The sequence below is a fragment of the Perognathus longimembris genome, chromosome 8, assembly GCF_023159225.1.
Source record: "Perognathus longimembris pacificus isolate PPM17 chromosome 8, ASM2315922v1, whole genome shotgun sequence".
In the NCBI taxonomy this organism is placed as follows: domain Eukaryota; kingdom Metazoa; phylum Chordata; class Mammalia; order Rodentia; family Heteromyidae; genus Perognathus; species Perognathus longimembris.
In genome coordinates this window covers 28,448,201-28,472,144 of record NC_063168.1, presented here as the reverse complement: position 1 = coordinate 28,472,144, position 23,944 = coordinate 28,448,201, and the positions used below count along the sequence as shown (strand labels likewise).

The 23,944-nt window shown below is 50.4% G+C and overlaps 3 protein-coding genes across 4 annotated transcripts; 2 read left to right on the top strand and 1 right to left on the bottom strand.

Moving 5' to 3' along the window:
• Positions 1 to 2,094: 2,094 nt before the first annotated feature.
• On the bottom strand, positions 2,095 to 6,454 carry Tlx2 (T cell leukemia homeobox 2). The gene is given in 5 exon segments (XM_048352794.1): positions 2,095 to 2,595; positions 2,710 to 2,852; positions 2,854 to 2,948; positions 4,529 to 5,699; positions 6,337 to 6,454. Coding segments are annotated over 4 exon segments (855 nt in total). The 5' UTR covers positions 4,929 to 5,699; positions 6,337 to 6,454; the 3' UTR covers positions 2,095 to 2,378.
• A 6,036-nt stretch (positions 6,455 to 12,490) lies between these two features.
• Positions 12,491 to 14,741, top strand: Pcgf1 (polycomb group ring finger 1). Of its 2 annotated transcripts, none has more exons than XM_048352795.1 (9): positions 12,491 to 12,635; positions 13,071 to 13,176; positions 13,316 to 13,468; positions 13,617 to 13,688; positions 13,811 to 13,916; positions 14,063 to 14,096; positions 14,196 to 14,282; positions 14,417 to 14,497; positions 14,596 to 14,741. In XM_048352795.1, exons 1-9 carry the CDS (start codon positions 12,543 to 12,545, stop codon positions 14,641 to 14,643), a joined length of 780 nt encoding a protein of 259 aa, XP_048208752.1. In that variant the 5' UTR covers positions 12,491 to 12,542; the 3' UTR covers positions 14,644 to 14,741. The 2 variants fall into 2 exon arrangements, with proteins under 2 accessions (XP_048208752.1, XP_048208753.1); XM_048352796.1 differs by lacking the exon at positions 12,491 to 12,635 and adding an exon at positions 12,642 to 13,003.
• Positions 14,742 to 20,130: 5,389 nt separating this feature from the next.
• On the top strand, positions 20,131 to 21,898 carry Lbx2 (ladybird homeobox 2). The gene is made up of 2 exons (XM_048352797.1): positions 20,131 to 20,352; positions 21,374 to 21,898. Exons 1-2 carry the CDS (start codon positions 20,148 to 20,150, stop codon positions 21,757 to 21,759), a joined length of 591 nt encoding a protein of 196 aa, XP_048208754.1. The 5' UTR covers positions 20,131 to 20,147; the 3' UTR covers positions 21,760 to 21,898.
• The last annotated feature ends 2,046 nt before the right edge of the window (positions 21,899 to 23,944 follow it).

Sequence of the window (23,944 nt, the reverse complement as noted above, 5' to 3'; positions counted from 1 at the left end):
ATGTTTTACTTCACCATTTTATGCCAAATTCATGACTCTGTACTCTTCTTTGGTCTTGTAATGCCAGGGCTGGAAATGTGGCTTAGTGGTGGAGTGCTTGCCTAGCAAGCATGAAGCCCTGGGTTCTATTCCTCCACACCACATAAACAGAAAAAGCCAGAAGTAGTGCTGTGGCTCAGGTGGTAGAGTGCTAGCCTTGAGCAAAAAGAAGCCAAGGCAGTGCTCAAGCCCTGAGTCCAAGCCCTAAGACTGGCAAAAAAAAAAAAAATGTATAATGCCAAATTTGATTTTTGCTTTTGCAACACTATATTACGACAGCCATAATGACACTCTATTAAAGGCCTAGGGCCTACTCCAGCTATAGCCTCTGGCTCCCATGTCAGGTCAAGCCTCAGTACTTTGACTGACATAGCTATTACTAGCACTTGGGCTACAATGAGTCTCTGACCCTGCTTCTCTTCCCTCTGTCACAATGTTTCAGTTTATGGGGAAGAAAGAACAAAAGTGCTAGAAGAATCAGACAAAAATATTCTCTGTCTTAAACCTAAATCTTATTCCTTTTTAAATTTGAAGGCTATTGCAACCATTCCCCAATTCAATTCATCATCAGACAGCTTCCTAGTAGCCTCTGACCCAGTCACAAGCTGAAGTCTTCTAATAATTTTTCTTCCTTTTTTCTAATATTCTTTTCTTTCTTGCTCATTGTAAATGTGTTTGTAGAATTTAGGAGAAAGGTTTAGTCTGTTCTCAGAATTCCCTTCCTTGGAGAGTTTTTTTAATTCTTTTTTTTTAATGTGAAGGATCTAGGGCTTGAATTGGGACCCAATGCTGTTCCTGTGCTTTTTTGCTCAAAGCTAGTGCTCTACCACTTGAGCCACAGTTCCATTTCCAGCTTTTTTGGTGGTTAGATGGAAATAAGAGTCTCACAGACTTTTCCTACATGATCCTCAGATCTCAGCCTCTTAAGTGGCTAGGATTACAGATGTTAGGCACTGGCCTGGAGAGACTGTCTTATATCATTATTACAACCACATCCACTAAGTGGATGTCAGCTAATCTCCCTAAAAGGCAGAATTTATTCAAGTTTCACCATTTAGTTTTGCCTACAGTTAATCTTACTACAGTCTTCCTAAGTTCTTCATCAACCACAGTACCATCCACTTATTTCCTAATCAACACTTCCATTCTTGAAATTATATCTTTGATTTTTTTGGGGGGAGGGGGGAGGGAGTCATGGGCTTGTACTCTGGGCCTGGGCACTGTCCCTGAGCTCTTCAGCTCAAGGCCAGAGCTCTATCACTTTTCTGGTGGTTGGTTGGAGATAGTCTCACAGAGTTTCCTGCCCTGGCTGGCTGGCTTCGAACCAAGATCCTCAGATCTCAGCCTCCTGAGTAGCTAGGATTACAGGTGTTTGCCACCAGCACAGGGCTATCTTTAATTCTTAAGTCTGCCAATTCCAAAAAAAAAAAAAATTCTTTTGCCAGTCCTGGGGCTTGAACTTGGGCCCTAGGCACTGTCTCTGAGCTTGTTTTTGCTCAAGGCTAGCACTCTACCACTTGAGCCTACCACTCTACCACGTGAGCGCCACTTAGTCTTTTTCTGTTTATGTGGTACCAAGGAATCAAACCCAGGGCATCATGCATGCTAGGCAAGCACTCTACCACTAAGCCACATTCCCAGCCCTCTTCCTATATTGTCTTTCATCGGGTATATAAAGAAGTACATGTGGCCAGCGAGTAAAACACAAATGACAATATGAAACTCATTCAAGAAGGAATCATTAGCAATTATTTTACAGTTGAAGGAGGGATACCCAACATGGATAACCCTCTGGTCCCTCTCACACAATCAGCTAGATTCACACATTGCAGCACCTCTTCCATTACTCCGCTGTCCTTGGCATCTTCACAACCTACGTGTAGAGCCCGAGAGCACCACTGCAGTACCCCCTTCTCAGCAGGGCGCGCAAAGGTGCTGAGGTTCCCAGGACCCAGCTCTGAGCCTCTTAAACTCAGAATCCGGAGTCTTTGGGGAGAGCACTTCCCATTGGCCAGACCGTCCCCCCCCGCGTTTCATTGGCTACCTTCTGAAGGTCCCGCCCTCCCGCACCGAGCCTCCAGCTACTGCTTAGAGGCAACTCTGGAAAGTGGCGGGAAAGGCCGCATCTAAGTGCACCCCGCATCGGCGCAACGTGGGGCTGGGAGCCTGATGGTGGTCGAGATGCTGTGGACCATAGTCTCAAGGCCTTCTGTTTTTCTTACGCTCGGCGTCCACTAGATCATGGGTTCGAGCAGCTGCACGCTACACCACCCTAGGCCTGGCACTCCCAGAGCCGCCTCAGTCGGAAAAGAGCGCCGGGTCGATGGTGCAGGAGTAGCTCACACCACCGAGGCGAGCCCGGACACCGAGGCCACTTTGTTGTCTTCTGCCCAGGGCTGCAGATTCTGCAGCGCGAAGAGGGACGAGTTGTGCAGGCATAGCGGGTCTGGGGGCAGCGGCGGCCGCAGAGGCCGAGGGAGCGCGTCCTGCTGCAGGTGCAGGAGCAGCCGTCCCGCGCGGTGCCGCTCCGCCTCGCGCTCCTCTGCAGTCTGGCGCCTGGGTGAGCGGAGATAGGGGATCAGCCAGGGGTCCCCTGCCCATCCCAAGACTCATCGCCTCTAGACCAGGCCTCGAGGGCCCCAGCCCACCCTCGCCCGCGCCCTGCCTCACCGCCACTTGGTGCGTCGGTTCTGGAACCAGGTCTTGACCTGTGCGTCGGTCATCCGCAAGGCCTTGGCTAGCGCTGCCCTCTCGGCCGAGGCCAGGTACTTCTGGCGCAGGAAGCGCCGCTCCAGCTCCAGCACCTGCGAGCGGGGAAAACGACGTGCGGGGCTTCTTCCGTTTCGGGGGTGTCCGGTTTTGGTAGGGGTGGCCTATGCGGCGCGTCCCAGAGAAGGGCGATAGCGCAGCTGAGGAGAGGAAGAAAAGAGAACTGGGTTTGAAGTTGGCCCGAAGTGTCGCTTTAAAGAAAGCTGCTGGTTCTGAACCAGTTCCCCAGGCTCCACTGGGCATCAACAGCGGCTTCAAGGTAAGAAAGGAAGACACAAGCCCAAAGCCGGTGGCTTCTCTCCTATAATCCCAACTACTCCGGAGGCTGAGATCTGAGGAGCTCGGTAAAAAGCCAGCACGGGCAGTGAAGTCCAGGAGGTTCTTATCTCCAATAAACTCAAAAAAAAAAAAAAAAAAAAGCTTAGGCTCTGGGGCCCGCCAGCCCGGCAGGGGTTTAGGGGCCCCTAGACTAAAGCTGTGGTTCAAGTGGTAGAGTGCTTGCCTTGAGTAAAAGCAGCTGAGTGACAGCATCTAGGCCCTGAGTTCAAGACCTAGGACAAAAGCAAGGAAGGAAAGAAGGAAGGAAGGAAGGAAGGAAGGAAGGAAGGAAGGAAGGAAGGAAGGAAGGAATTAATTCTGGGTGCCAGGGGCTTGTAATCCTAGCTACTCAGAAGACCGAGATCTAAGGATGAAGATTTGAAGCTAGCCTAGGCAGGAAAGTCCTTAAGACCTGTATCCCAATTAACCAGCAAAGAGAAAGAAAGAAAAAGCTGAAAGTGGAGGTTTGGTTCAAATGGCAGAGCTCCATCTTTGAGAGAAAAAAGTTAAGGGATGTGGCAGTACCCAGGCCCAGAGTTCAAGTCCCAGTACTGGTAAGAAGAAGGAAAGGGGAGGAGAAAGGACAGAAGGAAGGGAGGGAGGGAGGGAGGTGAACAGAGGGGAGGGAGGAGGTGGGCAGAGGGGAGGGAGGGAAAGAGGTGCCAAGGCTCACACCTGGGATCCTAGTTACTGGGGAGGCTGAGATCCATATAATCTAGAATGGGGGGAGGGGGGATCCCAGGCCAGCCTGGGCAAAAGGTCGGGCTCCATTTCAACCAATGAAAAGCTGGACGCCATGGAGCACACCTGTCTTCCTAGCAATGAGGGGAGCATAAATATGATTGGCCCCCGGCCAGACTCCACATACACAGAAAAAGCCAGAAGTGCCGCTGTGACTCAAGTGGTAGAGTGCTAGTCTTGAGCAAAAAGAAGCCAGGGACAGTGCTCAGGCCCTGAGTCCAAGCCCCACGACTGGCAAAAAGCAAAACAACAACAACAAAAATTAACCAGAGCTGCTTGGAGGTATGTACATTCAAGAGGTGGAGTATCTCCGTGAATTCAAGCCCTAGTACTGCCCGTATCCCTTAGAAAGACAAGAAAAGGCCAATTCTTCTTATACAAGGGGATAAGGATGGGAGGAGGGGATAGATCTGTTCCCATCATTCCACTTCCCCTCGCTGAAGACAGTTGAACTGTCAAGGCGGTCTTGGGCACTAAGGGCAACTACCCACCCGTTGCCTCTCATCTATAGAACCAGGAGATCCACGCTTGGGGGACGTTATCTTAGGATGATCTCAGGGGAGATATGTAAGGAAGAAGTCCTGGGTTGAAGCAGGAAGCTAAGAGAAGATTAAGCCGGGTCAGAGTGGGGCATGACGCTGGAGGAATTAGGCAACCTCACCCGTGAGTCGGTCCTTGGCAAAGCGGCGGCCGCTGTCCATCCAGGGAAAGGTGAGTCCCGTAAGGCCCCCGGCGCCGCCCAAGCCCGAGGGCCCAGGCACCGCAGGGGCACCACTCGCTGGCGGTGGCACCGGCAGCGGGCGGTGCGCTGGAACGCGAATCACGCCGCCCGAAGCCACTCCAGAGCCGCTGGACAGCGGGGCCAGCGAGCCTGTAGGACCATAGCCCGAGGTTCCGTGGAATCCACTCGAGAACGCCGCGGTTTCACCATGGCTCTGGCCCGCACGACCCGGGCCTAGGCCGACTCCCGTGGGTTCGGGGCCGCTCAGGATCTGATCGATGCCGAAGCTAATAGGCTCGTGGTGCGGAAGGTTGTGCGGAGCCAGTACCGCAGGCTCCATGGGTCCAAGCCAGGGAGGACCGCCAGAGGTTCTGTAGTTCGGGAAGGATGCTCAGCTTTCGGGAGCCCAGCCGCAGGGCGATCAGAGCCACGGCTTCAGGGGCCCGCGGGTCTGGTCACCGCCGGTCGCCGGGGCCCCCGGAATACCAGCATCCCTGTGCACCGAGAGCCGTCGCGCGGGCGCCTGCCCCTACCGGGCGACGGCGCGGGGACTTGCATCCCGCAGGAGCGTGGCCGGCAGGGGCCCCAGGAGCTCCCTGGCTGGCTCTCGAGTGCAGATTGGACCCTAGGCTGCCGAAGCCGCTGCCTCGGTCCGGGGTGGAGAGGGTTGGCCAGCTCGGGCCAAGGCAGAGACTGACAGATCGGCCTCGGGTGGGTAGTGGGGGCTGAGGGTAGGGCAGGGGCGGGGCCCTGCTGTTAAAGGGGAAGGGATGCCTGTTTGCGCCAAGCAAGGGCCGGAGGTGCGGGGCGGAGGCTGCGGAGGCCCGGGGTGTTGGGAACCAGGCTCGGCGCGGGTGGGGCCTGAGCGTGGGCCGAGAGAAGCTCACCGTGCCTCCATCCTTGCTGGGCGTCCGCCTTTGGGTTGCCTCCACCACCCCGGCTTTCTCCGCAGGTGCCTGTTTCCCCAGTCCCCACTCTTCGCCTCCCGATGGGTCCAGCTTTCCAACTCCCAGATTCGTTGTGGCCCCTCACCAAGTGCCAGCTAAGACCAAATCTCGTTGTGGCTTCCCAGGTGCACAAAGAAGTGGCTGGGCGAACGGCGATCCGAGATCTGAAGGCCCAGGAAGAGCACAGGTGTGGGAAGGGGATGACGGGGCGTGTTCGGTGGTCTGAGAACAACCAGTCTGGGCGGGGATCCTGAAGCTCCTCCGGCCCTCTCCTTCTGGGGTCGCCCAGCCGCCTCCTCCACCTCAGATTCTTAGAATTTCAGTATTTAGAAATCTCTATAGAATCGGGCCGTGGCTCAACGGCAATAACTCTGGCCCGAGTCTAGGGGCCCCTAAACGCAGGATTCTGTCTCCCCATTCTACGCCTAGGAAGTCCATTCTCCCACACCCGCCCCTCTCAAAGGCAGGACTGCTCGGCCACACGTGGGACCCCCTAAGGCCTGGGGAGGATTTTGGCCTCCGCCTTTCGCATAGACCTTTCATCCCACTCCACCCGAGCCCCCGAAAATGCGCCTCGAGCGTGCTGGAAAAAACGAGGTGGGAAGAGGCTGAAGCCGCTTGGTGACCTCATGGCCTCTCGGGCCGCAGGCCCTGGAGCTAGGAGTGTGTGAACTCTGCAGCTCACCCTGCGATGGGACCCCTGCCGGGCGGGCGGGCCCCAAAGCCTTAGGCCCGCCCCCGTCGCCACCCTGCCCGGTGCAGGCCGCCATAATCAGGTTAGCTGGGCCAGAATTACATTACCTTCCCCAGCGCGCCCTGGCCCTGGGGGGGCCCTGGCGCCTCCGAGCCGGTGATACTGGGCGCCAGGAGGGGGGCGTTCCTACCACCCCTCTGCGAGTGGGCACCGAAGAGCAGTTCCGACACGTGGTGGCCAAAGGACCCCGCCCCGCTGTGTCAACCCTGGACCCTTGCCCCCAGTTCACTCCAGCACCCAACTCCACCCTGAGGGTTTCCCATGTGAATCGAAAAGCCTTTCAAGTTGCGTAGATAGATCTCCCTGAGCATACAGATCTTCCAACTGATCTTCCAGGATCCCTAGGGAAAGATTCGCCCCTCCTTTCTTTTTCTCACCAGATGGACTGGCAGACTGGCGCCTGGGGCAGGGTGAAGGGGGTCTTCTCCCTCTTGGGAACCAGGAATGATATTTGGGCATCTAAGCAGGAATATAAGAATGGGTTTTCTCACTCAAAGCCACCCCCAAACACACAGACACACAGACTCTCTCTCTGTCTCTGTCTCTCTGTCTCTCTCTCCTCTCCCTCCCCCTCTCGTTCTCAGTCTGTAGAGTATGATCATAATAATGCATAACTTCCTTCACCTTGATCACCTCTATAATCCAGTTTCTTCAGCCTTTACCCAAATGTGCTCACACCACTCCTTCTGAAAAAGTGGTTGGCTCCTGACAATTTGGCAGTTGTATTTTTATGTGCTGGAGAAGACAGACATAATCATTATTTCAGGCTGGAGGAGTGGCTCAAATAGAGCACCACTCAAGTAAGCAAGCTGATTCAGTGGGAGACCCTGAGTTCAAACCCTACTACTACTTCCCTCAGAAAATCATCTGCCCTACCCCTTCACAAGAACCCCCTCCCCCTTTATCAGCAGCAAAGGGGGGAATGTTTTCTGAGCTAGGCTAGATTCCACCCTATGAAAATGGAGAGTCTAAGGAGACAGAAAAAAGAAAGGAAGCTCTGAGGAGGGCTGCCCTACAGGTTAGGAGTTTGTCAGCTCCTTTGCTCAGGAGAGTGCTGGATGGTAGAGAATAACAGTGAGTCTTCAACCAAAAATCCTTCTTGAATGAATGAATCAGTGAACAAGGAAAGACTAATATGGTACAGGCCTGGTTCACTGTGCAATCCCTTTTGCAGTCAGCACAGATGGTAAAGATACCAAACATGACCTAACTGATTTTTTGAGTCACCAACTTAGTTGTACATACAGATGTTAAGGAATACAACACACACACACACACACACACACACACACACACACACACTATATATATATATATATATATATATATATATATATATATATATATATATATCCTGCTTCAAGAACAGAGGGCATTTAATTCTATTAACCTTAGGGATTTCTCTTCCTACTCCTACCTCTGATTCATAAGGAAAGGATGACTTCTACTAATTCAAGCTGAAGATGGAGGCACTAGGGTGAGTACCTTCTCATATACAGCCCTTTATATCTGTCTTATACATTCTATATGTCTATGCCCACCCCCAAGTTTTCAGCCCTTCAAATTTGCCAGCTCCACAGGATAAGCTATGCTTCCAAGCCTCAGTCCCTGTTCTTTCCCTTCCTTCTTGTTCTTTCACAATGGTTCCCACTTCTCTATCATCATTTCTCTAATCCACCAAGTTCTTTCTACCAACTGTCTCAGATCTTTGTCATCTTTGCCTGACTCAACAGAAATGATCATTTTTCCTCTTCTACTGTCTATGCCCATTTCCTCACCATTTATTGTTTGTAACATTGACTTTCTCAAAGAGTTCTGGTATCTGGTATCCCTTCTCCAGGATTTCTCTAACATTTTTCTTCGAAAACCACAAATCTCTTCCTTTCTTTCCTTCTATCTTTTTTTGCCAGTCCTGGGGCTTGAACTCAGAGTGTGGGCACTGTCCCTGAGCTTCTTTTGCTCAAGGCTAGTACTCTACCACTTGAGCCACAGTACCACTTCTGTTCATGTGGTACTGAGGAATTGAACCCAGGGCTTCATGCATGCTAGGCAAGCGCTCTATCACTAAACCATATCCCCAGCCTCTTTCCTTCCTTCCTTCCTTCCTGTCTTCTTTCTTTCTTCCTTCCTGTCTTCTTTCTTTCTTCCTTCCTTCCCTTTCCCTTCCTTCCTTACTTTTATCCTTCCCTTCCTTTCCCTTCCTTCCTTCTTTTTTCCCTCCCTGTTCCCTCCCTCCCTCTCTCTTTCTTTTTTGTCAGTTGTAGGACTTGAACTCAGGGCCTGGGTGCTGTCCCTGAGCTCTTTTTGCTTAAAGATAGCTCTCTACCACTTTGAAGCATTGCTCCTTTTCTGTACTTCTGGTGATTAGTTGGAGATAAGAGTCTCATGGAGGCTTTTCTTCCCAGGCTGGCTTGGAACCACAGTCCGCAGATCTCAGTCTCCTGAGTAGCTAGGATTACAGGTGTGATCCATCATTGCTCAGCTTCACAACTACTTCTTGAAATGCCCTTTCTTTTGCCTTCAGTAATAGTCTTATTCTATACTTTTGAACTTGAATGTCATTTTTCTGTCTTTTTTCCTCTGACTTTGCTTCTTCTACTGAAAACTGAAAATTCTTCAGGGTTCAGACTGCAGCTCTTTTTCTCTACATCTGCTCAGGTCTCACCCATTCCAATTGTCCTAACTCTCACAACCTCACAGACAAATCTGACACTAGATATCCAGTACTACACTCTGAAATCTAACACTCTCCTAGCCTCTGGCCAGCTCCAAGTGTCTTTCCTGTAGCCACTTTAAGTCTGGAGACAGGCTCCCCACTGAAGTTCCTCATTCACTTCTTACCCCAGGACCTTGGCTACTTCCTTCTATTATGCCTTGTTTTGACATTTCAAATGCAACCCTTCATTTCCTTTGCTGAAGCCCTAATCTAGGCTGTCACCATCACCCCCTGTGTGTACTCATTTGGTCATTCAGAAAATTTGAACACCCATTATATGCCTGGCACTAAAGATACAGCTTTGAATAGTAGAGGAAAAGGAGAAAAACTCACCTACCTCTGAAAAGCTTACTACATTCTAGAGAGAAAGACATGGCCATTTAGCAAAGTATGAGGAATACATAATGCAAATATATATTAAATGACAATAAAGCCAGGTATGGTGGTACATGACTAAAATCCTCGCAATTTGGGGGTGCTGTGCAGGATGATAGTATTTTGCAAGCCAGCCTAGAGACACAGACCCCATCTTTAAAAAATGATACTAGGGGCTGGGAATGTGGCTTAGTGGTAGAGTGCTTACCTAGCATGCATGAAGCCCTGGGTTTGATTCCTCAGTACCACATGAACAGAAGTGGTACTGTGGTTCAAGTGGGAGAATGCGAGCCTTGAGCAAAAAAGCCCAGGGACAGTGCCCAGGCCCTGAGTTCAAGGACCAGGACTGGAAAAATAATAATAAATGCTAAAGATAACATAGAAAAACAAGCAAGGTTCAGCTAATAGAGCACTAGCCAATGACTGAAAGTGTCAGATACTGCATTGAACCTGGTCTTGGACCAAAAGGGGTGGGGGGGGGGGAGGAAATAAACAAGGAAATAAAAGGCTGGGTCAATAAATTATCCAGAATGATCATGAAAGCCTGTGAAGACTCAAAAGGAGGAAGAAGTGTTTTGACATTTAGCATTTGGAATTGGGGACATAGCAAGAAAAGATTCTGGTCTCTGTGGAGCAGTGAAGTGTTGCATATAGGCACAGAGACTATGCAGGGGCATTCAGACCATTATAAGGATACTGACTGAAAAGGGGAAGCCATCAGGGGTTTTTTTTAAATCTTTGCTTTCTGGTGCTGGGGGTGAATCCAGGACTTGGAGAAAAGGACATTTTTTTACTAATAAGCTACACCCTCCCTAGTCCTAACAAAGGATTTTATACAGAAGAAACAAACTGTTATTTTTTCAATTTTATTTTGAACAGCTCTGTTAAAGTATAACTGACCTATAATAAACTGAAGATATTTAAAGTGTATAACTTAATCATTCTTGACATCTGTACAAACCCACTAAACTGTTACAATAATCTAAATAATAAACATATCCACCAAAAAGTGTCTTTGCTGTATATCACCTCTAAAACAATAAATTAGAAAAAAAAAGTGTTTTTGTTTCCTTTGTATGTGTGTGTGTGTGGTCCTGATGCTTGAACTCAGGGCCTGGATTCTCCCTAAGCTTTTTTGCTCAAGGCTAATGTTCTATCACTTGAGCCAAAGCTCCACTTCTGGCTTTCTGCTGATTAACTGGGGATGAGAGTCCCATGGACTTTCCTGCCTGGACTGGCTTCGAACCACAATCCTCAGATTTCAGCCTCCTGAGAGCTATGCCAGCAATCAATGCCTAACTTCCTGTTTCCTTTTTTGATTCATGATTTATCAGAACCACTTTTTTAAATTAAATTTTATTGACAAGGTGATGTACAGAGGGGGTACAGTTACATAATAAGGTAGTGAGTACATTTCTTGTCATATTTATTACACCCCCCCTCATTTTTCTTTCCCTTCCCGAGTTCAGGTAAGCATACATACAATATCCAGTGTACCAAAATCATATACAGTAACAACATGGGGTATGCCAAAGGAAGTTCACCTAGGACATTAAACATAATGACAACAATAAAATCCTCCTGTTTCCTTCTCTTGGACTTCATTTTGCTTAGCATCATCTTATATAACCATATGCACATAGCTGTTGAGCTATTGTGATCCTCTGATAAGTCTAACCTAGACCTTTTTATGTTTGTTTAGTAATTGTTTGCTTTTAGATACATAATGTAAAGTCGCTGACCCAAACCATTTGAAAAGAAGTTTGTTATTTTACAGACCTGATCTCTACTGTTCTCTCCCCCCTCCCTAACAATCATATATCAAGGAGACCATGCGCCTTTGTTCTCTGTGCAGAACCACTCTTAAGAAGCTGTGGGAGAACAGGCTAAAGAGGAGCAAAGGTGGACACAGGTAGAGCAGTCAAGAAGATACTGCAATCATTCAGAGAAGAGATGATGGTGGCTTGGACCAGAGGAGTTAAACAATAACTGTAATAAGCTAATAAATTACTATGTTCGTGACTTTTTGTGGTTTTATTCTCTCAAGTTCATGTTGATAAGAAATGGATATTTTGTTCCATTCATGAATTCACACACATACTCCTTGTACCTGCTTGTTCCATAAATGCCAACTCTAAAAAATCACTCTCAAACCCACATCCTTGCCTTCTTCCTGTCTTCTAGCTGTTCTCAGCTACTCTATTTTAAAAAATTAATTTGCATCACACTTCTCCTTGCTTTCTCAGTTGTGCCTTTGAAAGTTTGCACTGGTATTTCCCCCACTTCTTCAATCTCCAATATTTCATAGTAAATCTACTTTTTAATCTTCACTGCAAGGATCCAGGGGTAGTGTGTACAAGCCCTCGGGACGCTCGTGTCCTCCTCAGGTGCAAGGCTGGGCCTATGCTACTGCAGGCTCCCTTTGCCTAAGTGTGTCTGTGCGGCAGTGTCCTAGTCATCCTCCCCTCCTCCTTAGGCATCTGCTCTGCATTAGTCGGTCCCAGGCCTCCGCAGGCGCCGATGATTAAATCATCATCATTAACTAGGGCCTGCCCGCCCCCCCCCCCCCGCAGCAGGGGCACACTGCGATGGGGGAGCACTACCAAGTCCCTGGGGGGCTCTCCTACCCCACCCCTACGCCCGGCACCCTATCTGAGACTCTCTGCCAAGCCGGGAGGAACTCCCGCCGTGGAGAAGTCAGAGGGCCCGCTTCTGGATAACGCGCTCGGGACCACCGACCCGTCGGCCGATCCCGACAGCATCACCAGAACAGGACTGGGGCGGGGTTTCTTCAACGAAGTAGTCACGCGAGCCCGACGTCCCCGAGCAGTAGCAGGCGGTGATCGCCGGGCCATTGGTGATAGAAGGGCAGTCTTTCGCAGCCTCCAAAAGTTAGTCCCAAGGTCGGGTAGGACCTCTGAGGACTCCCACAGGAGGTCGAAGATTTAGGGCCCTCCCACACACGCACACACCCACTCCTAATTACAGACGGGGGAGGGGGAGGGGCCAAAGGGGCTCAGGTGAGCGCACCGGGAGAAAGGAACATGGGCGGGGCTTTTCTGACGGTGAACGAATCCGAAAAGACCTTAGCCCTCGTTGCCGGGAGACAAGTCCCGCCTTGCAGGCGGCACCGGAAGTGGCAGGCCAGGATCAGCCTTTAAGATGGCGTCTCCTCAGGGGGGCCAGATTGCGATCGCGATGAGGCTTCGGAACCAGCTCCAGTCAGTGTACAAGATGGACCCGCTACGGAACGAGGTGCAGGGGCAGCAGGGTTATTGCTACGGTCCGCTAACAATGCAAACTGGGGAGGGCTAGGAGACTGGCAGTAGCTGGCCAAGTGCCCAATGCGCTTGCGCATAGACAGGGTGCCAGGTACGCATGCGCTATTGTGGTTGAGTTGCTAAACTGCGCTAGAACGCCTGCGCACTGTGCTGCCAACGTTGTGTTGTCTCCCTGGGGAAAGGAAGGTCGGGCGAGTCCACGTAAAAGGAGCCCCGCTGTGCGCGGAGCCCTCTGCTGGGCGGAGGGGGAGTGCCAGCCCCTGGGAGTTCGTACCTGGTTGACGTTGCCAGCAGGATTTGACGGTGGAGTCTGATGAAAGAGACAACTCCCGAGCTGGGAAGGTGCCCAAGGCGGGTTAGGGTGGGGGTGTGACTGGTGGTTGATGGGTGACTGAGGGTGTGTCCGTAGGAGGAGGTCCGAGTGAAGATCAAAGACCTGAATGAGCATATTGTTTGCTGCCTGTGTGCTGGCTACTTCGTGGATGCCACCACCATCACAGAGTGTCTTCATACTTGTGAGTGTCCCGGACCCTATCTGGTTTTTCCAGGCCATAGTCCTGAGCCAACTGACTTCCAGCCTCTACTATTTGTTCCACCCATTCTATGAGTTGGGTTCCCAAATAGCTTGAGAATCTGTTTTTTCTCTTATGGCAGTTTGCAAGAGTTGTATTGTGAAGTACCTCCAAACCAGCAAATACTGCCCCATGTGTAACATCAAGATCCACGAGACACAGCCACTACTAAACCTCAAACTTGACCGGGTCATGCAAGACATTGTGTACAAGCTAGTGCCCGGCTTGCAAGACAGTGAGTGACTAACGACTTTAGTGGGCCTCTTGAGGACTAGTGATGGGTGGCAAAAATGATGAGGTGACAGAAGTTTAGGTAAAGTTATCAACAGCCAAAGGAACAAAAAGGAGAAATAAATAATTCCCATACTTCATCCCCCTTCTAGGTGAAGAGAAACGGATTCGGGAATTCTACCAGTCCCGAGGCTTGGACAGGGTCACCCAGCCCAGTGGGGAAGGTATGTACATTCCTGGCAGTAGAGGGGTAAAGTAAAGCCTCCAAATCTTTCCTCTACCCAGTTTTATTCTCTGGGGAAAGAGGGGCTATGGAATTTGTACCTCAGTACCCCATTCTTCTTAGAGCCAGCCCTCAGCAACCTTGGCCTCCCCTTCAGCAGCTTCGACCACTCAAAAGCCCACTACTATCGCTATGATGAACAGCTGAGCTTATGCCTGGAGCGGCTGAGGTGAGGGACAAGTCAATGGGTGTGTTTAGGGTGCTGATGACCTAAAGCCTTGAAGGGAGGTCAATCAGTAAGGGTGTATAACAAGGCCCTAAAAGGATGAGTGAAGGAAAGATAAAGCTCCCTAACCTGTGTCTTTTTCTCTCCAGTTCTGGCAAAGACAAGAATAAAAATGTCCTACAGGTGAGAGGGGCTGTGGGGAGAACCTCTGTAAGGAGACTCATATCCCAGCAACACTTTCCTCATGCACCCTGTCTTCTTCCCTCCCTTCCCTCCCCCTAGAACAAGTATGTTCGATGTTCTGTTAGAGCTGAAGTACGCCATCTCCGGAGGGTCCTTTGTCAACGCCTGATGCTAAATCCACAGAATGTGAGTAATCCCACACTTGTTTTTTTTGAATGATAAGGGACTGAAAAGGAAGTTGAAACAAAATCTAGGGTGGTCCATGGTAGTTCTAGGATAAGAGGAGATTTCCTTAAACTGTATCTCTATCTCCTTCCTAGGTACAGCTCCTTTTTGACAATGAAGTTCTCCCTGATCACATGACAATGAAACAGATTTGGTTGTCCCGCTGGTTTGGCAAGGTAAGCCAGGGCCTAGGCAGTCCTCTGGATATGGGTATGTTAGGGATCCTTCCTAAAAACACTGCCTCACTGACTCCTTCCCTTTGTTTTCTCCTTAGCCATCCCCTTTGCTTTTACAATACAGTGTAAAAGAGAAGAGGAGGTAGGGGCCAAGCCCCACTCAGTCCTCTCCCCTTCCCTCCCCAGATATTTATGTGAAATTAACTGTGGCTTTATTTTTTGAAATAAAAGCTTTCTAAAAGCACTTCTCTTCTTCTTCCGTAACTTTCCTTCCACATAATCAAGCTTTGTCATGAAAAATTATCTGAGTCTCATATGAAGAAAGGTCTCTTTTCTACCACCACTTGCCCTCTCAGTGTCTTACCAAAGGAGCAGAGGACACTCTTAAGTGAAACTTGGAAAGTGAATTAACTGAGCCCCTACCCCGCCCCCCCCCCAGCTCTCCTTTCTGATAAATAAATGTTTTTATTGGAGGGTAGCTCTTACTGACCTATGCTTCATCATGAGTGGAGGAGTCCTAATTAAACATGAAGAGAAGGGCCAGTTCTGGACCATGTCTGCTGCCACTGAAGAATAGTGAAAAAAAGAAAAAAAAAAATCTAAAGAATTGTACTTTGGTTTTATAACCCAGGAAACAAGACATAAGGGTGGGAGGTGTTGGGGTAGTCAGATTTGGCGGCCTGGCTGTCCATAGAGGATTCTGAAGGCCTTGGGCCTAAGAAGGACAGTGAAAGAGTAGTTGAAGGGCTAGGAATGTGGCCTAGTGGTAGAGAGCCTGCCCCTGCCCAGTATACATGAAGCCCTGGGTTCGATTCCTCAGAACCACATGTATAAAAAAAAAACCAGAAGTGGCACTGTGGCTCAAGTGGTAGAGTGCTAGCCTTGACCAAAAAGAAGCCAGGGATAGTGCTCAGGCCCTGAGTTCAAGCCCCAGAACTGGCCAAAAAAAAAAAAGTTGAAGGGGGAGATTACTGACTGATGGGGAGAACAAGGGCCACATCAAAGAACAAGCTGCTAGTGACAGGGCACTGGCTCCACTGATTGATGTATTCCTAGTCTTCAGTAAACCCAGGCCCTCCTGCTGGGCTCAGGCAGTAAACCCACCCAGTGCCCTTATTCTTTGGGCCTGTAGGTGAGGAATCTAGAAACTTGCCCAATAGAGGTGCTAACAGAGGCCTAAGCTAACAGAGACCCAAGGGAAAACTTCAGCAAAGAAGCAATAGAGAGGCAGTGGAATCCAAGTAGCAGGATAGAGCTGGCAGTATAAACTGTGAGCTAAATACCACACTGGCTGAAAGTCTGGCTCTAGTTGTTCAAGTGGGTCACAGTGTGTAGCTGGTGACTGCATGCAAAGATGGAGGCCAATTGCAAAGAATGTGATTACAGTAGAGGCTTCCGGACCTGGCTAAGAAAAGACCTGGGCTTGAACATGGAGCTTTTTCAGCTTCTTAGACCGCCTGGATGGAACCCTACTGCCTGGAACCCCACCACTCCTTTCGAAGGATGCAGCTAAGGAAGGGAAGGGGAATAGACTGAAGGTACTGAGAGCTTCAAGGAGGAGGGGCAGGTGTTGGAAGCCCTCCCCCCTTTCACAACTGAGACTGGATTCAATTCCCAACACCCACTCTGTGTGTGTGTGTGTGTGTGTGTGTGCGCGCGCGCGCGCCAGTCCTGGGGCTGTGACTCAGGGCCTGAGCACTGTCTCTGGCTTCTTTTTGCTCAAGGCTAGCACTCTGCCACTTGAGCCACAGCACCACTTCTGGCTCTTTTTGAATTTCTCCCACTGGTGAGCACCAGTGCTTCCCTCACCTTCTCCAGAATCTCCTCCCCCACCCAGAATGCAATCTGCTTCTTGCACCTCTGTGCTTGCTGGTAATCTTGTCTCCAGCTTTTGGGTTAATTATAAAATTCCAGTTTCCCACCCTCTTCTAATCTGCCTCTCCGGGCCACGCATCCACAGGCATTTCCTGCAAGTTGGGAAGGAGAGTGGAAGCATTCTGGGCACTTTTCAGGGACTCAGCAGCTGCAGGAGTTGGGGAGCAGTTCCATCTCTTCCTAAATTCCCCTGGTGGAGGCGAGACCAGAGCCCAGCGACTGCCAGATCTGCACTCAGGGAAAATAGCGTTAAGCTTTAGGTTGAGGTCTTTGACACATTCCTTGAGGCTCTGGAGCAGCTGAAGGCGGTCCAGTTAGGATCTGGCATGAACCCCTCGGTCTCCCTCCAGCCCGACTGGGCGCCGCCGCCATCGGTTCATCTATCAGCGTGGTGGTGGCGGCAGCTGCGGGGCGTCTCCCGGGTAGCTGACGTTGCTCAGCTGCGGACTGGGCGCTGGCTGCCCCCGGCCTGCCAGGTCCATTTCCCCTCCTCACTCTCACCCAAGGTCACTTTGGTCTTAGTGTCCGGATAGATGAATCACGCCCACGATTCTCGTGGGCTCCGGACCGGGAACTTGGCAGCGTAGTGCTTTGGAGTCCAGAGATGTGGCAGCGAGGGGGCCGGAGGCTCCGCCTGCGGCCGGTCCTTCAGGGTGGAGGTCCTGGTTTCAGCTCGGCCAGGCTCTCCCGAGGCCTTGGGGACAGGGGAGGGACCTGGAAAAAGGATTTTCCTAGAACAGTGAGCCGGCAGGGTGTGCAGCCGCTCTTCTGCTCCCCTGTGGGGTTGTACAGTGGGTGCGAAGAGCCCTTTGTGAGCTGGGGACTGGCCGGAAAGAACTCCCAACCCACCGGTCCAAAACCAAAGTAAAAACCGTAGCATCTGAGTCTGGCCACTCCCGCTCCCACAAAGTATGCTAGGTGGTCCAACACCCTGCCCACCCTTCTCTCCTGGATTTTCTTCCCTAAATTCTCACTTCCCTCTTACTCTACTTCGTGGATTTTGTGTAAGAGTCGGGCAGGGGAAAGTAAACATGTCTGTCAGATTGCTCTGATCCTTGAGGGATATTCTGAGGGTCTCCACTCACCCCCTTTATACCCAGAATTCAGAGGAATGAGCGGGTGGAAAACTGAGACTTTAAAAGGTTGTTTATTGAGCAGACCATGGGGTGGAGCAAGCTGGGAAGTGCGGGGGAGGGGGGGATGGGAAGGGGTGAGGTATTGCAGAGCTTGGTATAGGAAAAAATAAGCTAAGGCAAGCGTGAGAAAACGTCCATAAAGGTGGAGATGGTTACTAGGAGAAGGGGTTTCCAAACATCGAAGTGTCTGAAGAGGCAAACAGAAGGGAGACATGAAAAATTGTCCTAGATGGATGGGAAAGGAAAGCTTGGACTGGGGAGGCTGTGGTGAAACACTAGTAGGTAAATCTCCCCAGAAGGAATCTGCCAGTGGGGGTAGAGCCTGCACTTAAGGACTGATCACCCTGGAGCTTCTGCCCTCCCCAGCTGGGCTTCCTGGGGAGTCTATTAGAGAGTTGAGGCCCACCCCTCCAACCCAGAACTGAAGTTTAATCTCTTAATCTCCCTCATTAATCACTCATGCTCCTCAACCCCTCACTGCGGATCCAGTTTCACCCTAGCTCCTTCCAGACACTTGACTGGGGGGAAAAGCCCCCTTCTGTGGCCCCAGGATAGTCTGGGCGAGTCCCTGGCTGATGGAATGACTTTGGTAAGGCCTTGTTGTCTGGGCATCCTCCCTTTATTAGTCTCTACTTCCCTCTCCTCCCCCAAACCTCAGTCTGAGAAACATCCAATCCCATTATCAGAGCCTGGTTACAGAGAGAGAAGGTAGTTTGCCTAGGTGAGAGGAAGGCAGAGACCCATTAGGAGAGCCCCAAGCTCCTCACAGACATACTGGAGTAATTGAGAACAGAGGTAGAAATGCACATAAAAAAGCCATATACTGGATGCATGAGGAAAGGTTGCAGTGTCTGTTTGGTGACATACATGCCAGGAAAGTGGTAGGGCTGTTCCGGATGCCTCCTGGGATCTGCTTTAATTGCAGATTAACTGAAACCACAAGCATAGTGAGAGCTGAGGGCTGCAAGAGGAGTCTCTCTCCTGCCCTCCCTTTGCCCCTCACCATTAATAACCAATTAACAAGGTCCTGAGGCAGCTTAGCTTTCCACAGTGGCCTGGCTCTGCTCTCTGACCCAGCAGTGGCCCATCAAGCTTCAAGTATATTATACTGACTATCATTAGGTTGTTTGTTTGGGTATCTGGGAACTGGGGGAGTCTTTGGGCCTAGATACCTAGGACCTTCTAAGCCCTCTTTGGTGTACCCCAACTGCTGCCACAGGGAATAGATAGGTAGAATACAGAAAGGCACTAAACAAATGGTGGGATATGCAGAGATTAGCTTTTATGTTTGTGACATAATGGATAATCTAGGAGGGGCCTATTCCTTTAAGGCAGAAAAACTAAAAAATTGATTTCTATCTTAGCAGTAAAACAGCACCTTCTTTGAAAGTGGTAAGGCTTCTCCACCTGTAGGCTGCAAAGCCTCCAGCTATCTGAGATGGGATAGAGGAAGGAAGCCCACCTTATTGGGGCTCCATTGCCCCTCCTTGACTGCAGTGTCCCAGAGCTGCCTTCTTTCTATGTAGGAGGAGCCTGGGGTGTAAGCTGAGGCCCAGAATAAGTGTGGGAGAAAAGGGAGAGAGATGGAACACAATGTAAGAACTAAAAGACCAGGGAAGCCTCAGAGTTTGTGCCTCAACTGATAGAGCTGTTTCTCCCAAGATCTAGTTGATTCTGTGAAGTCAGTCCTCCATGGAGAGTGACCCTATATTGATTGGAAGCCCTGGTTTCCTTTGGCCTACTCTGAGCCTTCTCAGGCTGAAGAAACCCCACCTGAACTCTGGAAGCTTAATGAAAAGACAGAGATTCACTGATGGAGTGAACTGGAGGCCCTAAGTGGAGGCCAGTCTTCACAGGCAACAACCCCTCCTGAACAGTAGTGCCAAGTTAGGGCTCTCCATGTCACTCCTCCTGAGGCCAGGTTTCTGGCAGTGTCTCTTGTGTTCTTACTTAGGTCAAGACCACTAAGCTATGGTAGGGAAGACTCTAGTCCACTTACCTTGCTTCCTTGTAGTGCCTCCATTTTTGCAGTCCCTCTGCCCTTCTGGGTCTTCCCAAGTCTCTTGCTGGTCATCTCCCTCCCACCCCTACCCCCACACCAGACCTACTTCCAGCCACCAGGATCTCTTTAATGTGTGTACCACAGAAGTTGATGGGGACAAGGCAACCAGGTGAGAAGACAGGTCCCAGCGGAGATTGGGAAATATAGCACAATCAGCCCTGATTGGATTCCTTGGAACTTTGCAAATCTCTAGCAGTTGAGACCAAAGAAAAGCAATTTTACGCCCAGGAGTTGATGAGCCAGAGCTGCCAGGTAGGGAGTTCACTGCCTAAGTAGATAAAAGTCTAGGAGAATGGGCCATATTTCAAGATGCACCGAACTACTTTCTCTCAGCAAAGAGCAACTGGCTTCTTTTTTCCACGCCTTTCCACCCCCAGAGAAGTAAGACTATCCACACATCTACGGCCCTTGGGGGGGGGGGGCGCTATAGGAGTATAGAGGGAAGAGCACACCGGGCTGATCCTGGCGCTAGGGGCGGGTCCGAGGCAAGGGGCCCAGATGGGGAGGAGAGCACTGGGGGGTCCAGGCTGTGGAGCCAGGCTCAGCAGGCAGCTGGACCACCACATCAGGGCGGGCCATGAGCTCAGGACGCCAGCCCCTGACGCCCTTCAGCATCGCAGACATTCTAGGCCCACGTCTGGTCCCCAGGGCACCCTCTGCGCCGCAGCTTCCGGAGCCCCGCTCCGATCCCCATCCCAAGTCACCGCTGTGGGCTTTGGAAGAGCTGACTAGTAAAACTTTCCTCCGACTTGACGGGCAGCGCGCTCCGCAGCTTTCTGAAGGTAGAGCACAGGCAAGATCGCGAATTCTTTAACTTGGTGGGCTCTCCATTTCTCTTTCCTTGGTTCTAATTCCAAAGCTCTCCCTCTGACCAGGTCACCTTTATCCGACCCTGTCCTCAGTTCACGGGAGTCAGGAGTCTCATCTCTGGCTCCAGGTTTATAGCTGCCACACTCTCCAGTCACACCAAGGAATGAACACATCCTCCCCTCCCCACCCCAGCCCCGCAGGGCTGGGCTGTAGATAAACCAGCGACTCCCTTGGTCGTTGCTGTACGAGGGGGCAATCGCAACCGCAACAGAAAATGTCCAAGGAGGAGACAAAAGACTAAGTTTGGTAAACAAGTGAGCTGGAAAGAGCGAAGGCATGCTCTGGTTTCTGCAGACTACCAAGTCCTATTCCTAGGCACTTTGTTCTTAAGGAGGATGCCAGGATTATTAGTTGTTGCCGGCGGGGGAGGGGGTTGGGGGTGGTTCGACTTTACAAGTACATCTTTCCTTGTTCCCATCTCCCTTTTGAGCTCAGAGAGATGTGGCCCGAGTGTCACTAAGGAGGCGCGAACTGAGTGTCCTACATGACGAAGAAAGGGCACAACCGAGGTCCTTCGCCAGGCTGGGTCTACCGCCCCTACTCGGACTAGCGGCTAGTGGCACCCCTAACCTGCTAGTTAGCCTGTCTAGCCTAGGGCTCTGAAAGGACGAAAAGGCTGTGCTCTACACAGTCCGACCCTTCACCTGATCCCCTCCCCTCCCCATCTACCCCCCCCCCAACACACACACCCTTCATCCTCTCCCCCCCGCCCCAGCAGAGGTCCCTGGGCTGACTCCAGCGGATGTACTGCAGCGGATGGCTGAGCTTTGTGTCCCCTACCAGCGCATTGGCTGAGCCTGTGCACTTCCGTAAGGCACAGTGGTTCTTTCTGGTCAGCGTTTTCTGTCCTGGCTTCTCTCTTTTCCGACTTACTGGCCTGACCCCAGGCTGCAGCTTTCCCTCCCAGACTGATTCCTACTCCCGTTCCCACAGGCAGGGCAGTCCAGGAAGCCCTGAGGGCGGGCCCAGCCCGCAGGAGAAAGCGTAAGTCCCGCACTGCATTCACCGCGCAGCAGGTGTTGGAGCTGGAGCGGCAATTTGTCTTCCAGAGGTACCTAGCACCTTCAGAACGGGATGGACTGGCCGCAAGACTTGGCTTGGCCAATGCTCAGGTCGTCACTTGGTTCCAGAACCGCCGTGCCAAGCTCAAGCGGGATGTGGAGGAAATGCGCGCTGATGTGGCCTCGCTATGTTCATTGTCCCCGGGAGTCCTGTGCCACTTAGCATTGCCCAAAGGCGCTCCCAACCCTAGCCCTGTCACCACTGGGCCTGGTTCTGGACCTCATCTATCAGAGGAAGAGATACAGGTGGACGATTGAAGGTGATGAAAGCCCCTGACAGCCCTCTGGGGTCCTAGATGCTCCCTGCACCTTGTGTGGGTTCTGAAGTGGAGGGAAGATCTTCCCAGGCCTGTTCTGGCACAAGTCCGGATTGGTGAGAATAAAGTCGATGCTTCACAGAAAGATGCCTCAGCCCTGGTGCTCTAAGCCCAAACCAGAAAAATCTGCTCTTCCTGGGAAATTCAGTGTTGGCACTGTGCCCAGCACTTAAAATGTGGTTTTATTTAACCCTTATAGCAAATCCAAAAGGTAGGTGTATAATCATGCTCTTTTAACAAAGGAAGAACAATGAGGTCAGGATCCCACCTAAGGCACAACCTAGTTCCTATTCTCTTCACCAGACTGGGTCTCTGCCCCCTCCATCCCCCTTACATTCCCCTGCTCAAGCAATGGCATTCAGCCAGCCTTCAGAGCCTGCCCTTGTCTTCCTTAGGCTCTTACTGGCTGGAGAGGAAGAGGGTAGGCCTGGCCTTACTCCTTTCATCAACTTACCTTCTGAAGACTGACTCTCTGAAACCTTTCCAGTAGGTCATCAGTGTTCGTGTTTACCCCACATTTCCACAGTTTTAGCACTGTGTGAAAGATCTACACCTGGGGGGTGGGTAGGGGACCAGAATGGTGGGTCACCTACTTTTTAGTTCTGAAGACTTGGGCCTTAGGCTGCTGAGTTAGAACCCTATAGATTTTAAGTGTTGAATGTAGGCAAGGTAGAGGTAACAGGTCAGGGGTCTTGTGCTCTTGTCTAGACCATTCAGGTCCAGATCAGACTAACAAGTGCTGGTTAGGAAACATTTATTTAAGAGGTTAGAAGAGCAAGGAGCTAGCTCACTCTAAAAACTAAAATACCACATAGTAGTGGGAGGGGAGTCATTCTTTGAGGGCTCAGGAGCCCTATGAAGTCTCCAAAGTCCCCAGATCTGTCTCTCTCTCTCTTCCCAAGAAAAACCAGCCAGGAAGGCCAGATGAGCATTGTTCTCAAAGAGTCACAATATTATAATTATCCCTTAAACAAAAACAACTCCATACTCCCAAAGTCAAGATCTCTCTATGTAGGCTAAGTTGGCCTTTTTTTTTTAAGTATTTTTTTTTTGGTTGTTAGATTTTTATTGTCAAACTGAGGTACAGAGAGGTTACACTTTCATATGTTAGGTATTGGATACATTTCTTGTATTGTTCGTTACCTCCTCCCTCATTCTAAGTTGGCCTTGTACTCAAGATCCTTCTACCTCCACTGAGGTTGCAGGCATATGCTACCATGCCTGGATAGTCTTGAGTTCTTAAAGCTATCAATACAACTCAAACTTTTTATAATTCAACTTTTTTTTGCCAGTCCTGGGCCTTGGGCTCAGGGCCTGAGCACTGTCCCTGGCTTCTTTTTGCTCAAGGCTAGCACTCTGTTACTTGAGCCACAGAACCACTTCTGACTGTTTTCTGTATATGTGGTGCTGGGGCTTCATGTATATGAGGCAAGCACTCTTGCCACTAGGCCATATCCCCAGCCCCTATAATTCAACACATATAACAAAGTGGAAGCATGAAGCTAGGCATTATGGTACTTGCCTGTAATTTCAGCAAGGAGGATTGCTTGAGGCCAGCCCAGGCTGCATAGTGAGATATGTCTCAAAAGCAAAAAAAAAAGAACTAGCTATTGGTGGCTCAGGCCTTAAATCCTAGCAACTCAGGAGGCTGAGATCCAAAGATTGTGGTTCAAAGCCAGTTCAGGCAGGAAAGTCAGTGAGACTCATATCCAATAAAAACTACCAAAAGAAGTGGAGCTGTGGCTCAAGTGGTAGAACACTACCCTTGACCAAAAATGCTCTGTAGCATCCAGGCCCTGAGTTCAAGCCCCACAGCTGACAAAAAAAAAAAAAAAAAACACGTGATTTTTAGGGGCTGGGAATGTGGCTTAGTGGTAGAGTGCTTGCCTAGCATGCATGAAGCCCTGGGTTTGATTCCACAGTACCACGTAAGTATAAAAATCTGGACATGGTGCTGTGGTTCAAGTGGTAGAGTGCTAACTTTGAGCAAAAGAAGCTCAGTGACAGTGCCCAACGCCTAATTGAAGCCCCAAGATCCACATGAGAAAGAGAGAGAGAGAAAGAGAATTGAGGGAGCATAATGGAGAGCACAAAGTGCATTGTACACATTTGTGAAAATGTCACAT

Bases quoted from the DNA above. Each gene is read 5' to 3' on its own strand.
- Pcgf1 (XM_048352795.1), top strand. From the start codon at position 12,543: ATGGCGTCTCCTCAGGGGGGCCAGATTGCGATCGCGATGAGGCTTCGG. The intron at 12,636-13,070 runs GTGCAGGGGCAG...GTGTGTCCGTAG, and splicing joins TGGACCCGCTACGGAACGAG to GAGGAGGTCCGAGTGAAGAT. The intron at 14,097-14,195 runs GTGAGAGGGGCT...CCCTCCCCCTAG, and splicing joins AGAATAAAAATGTCCTACAG to AACAAGTATGTTCGATGTTC.
- Lbx2 (XM_048352797.1), top strand. From the start codon at position 20,148: ATGAGCTCAGGACGCCAGCCCCTGACGCCCTTCAGCATCGCAGACATT. The intron at 20,353-21,373 runs GTAGAGCACAGG...CCGTTCCCACAG, and splicing joins CGCTCCGCAGCTTTCTGAAG to GCAGGGCAGTCCAGGAAGCC.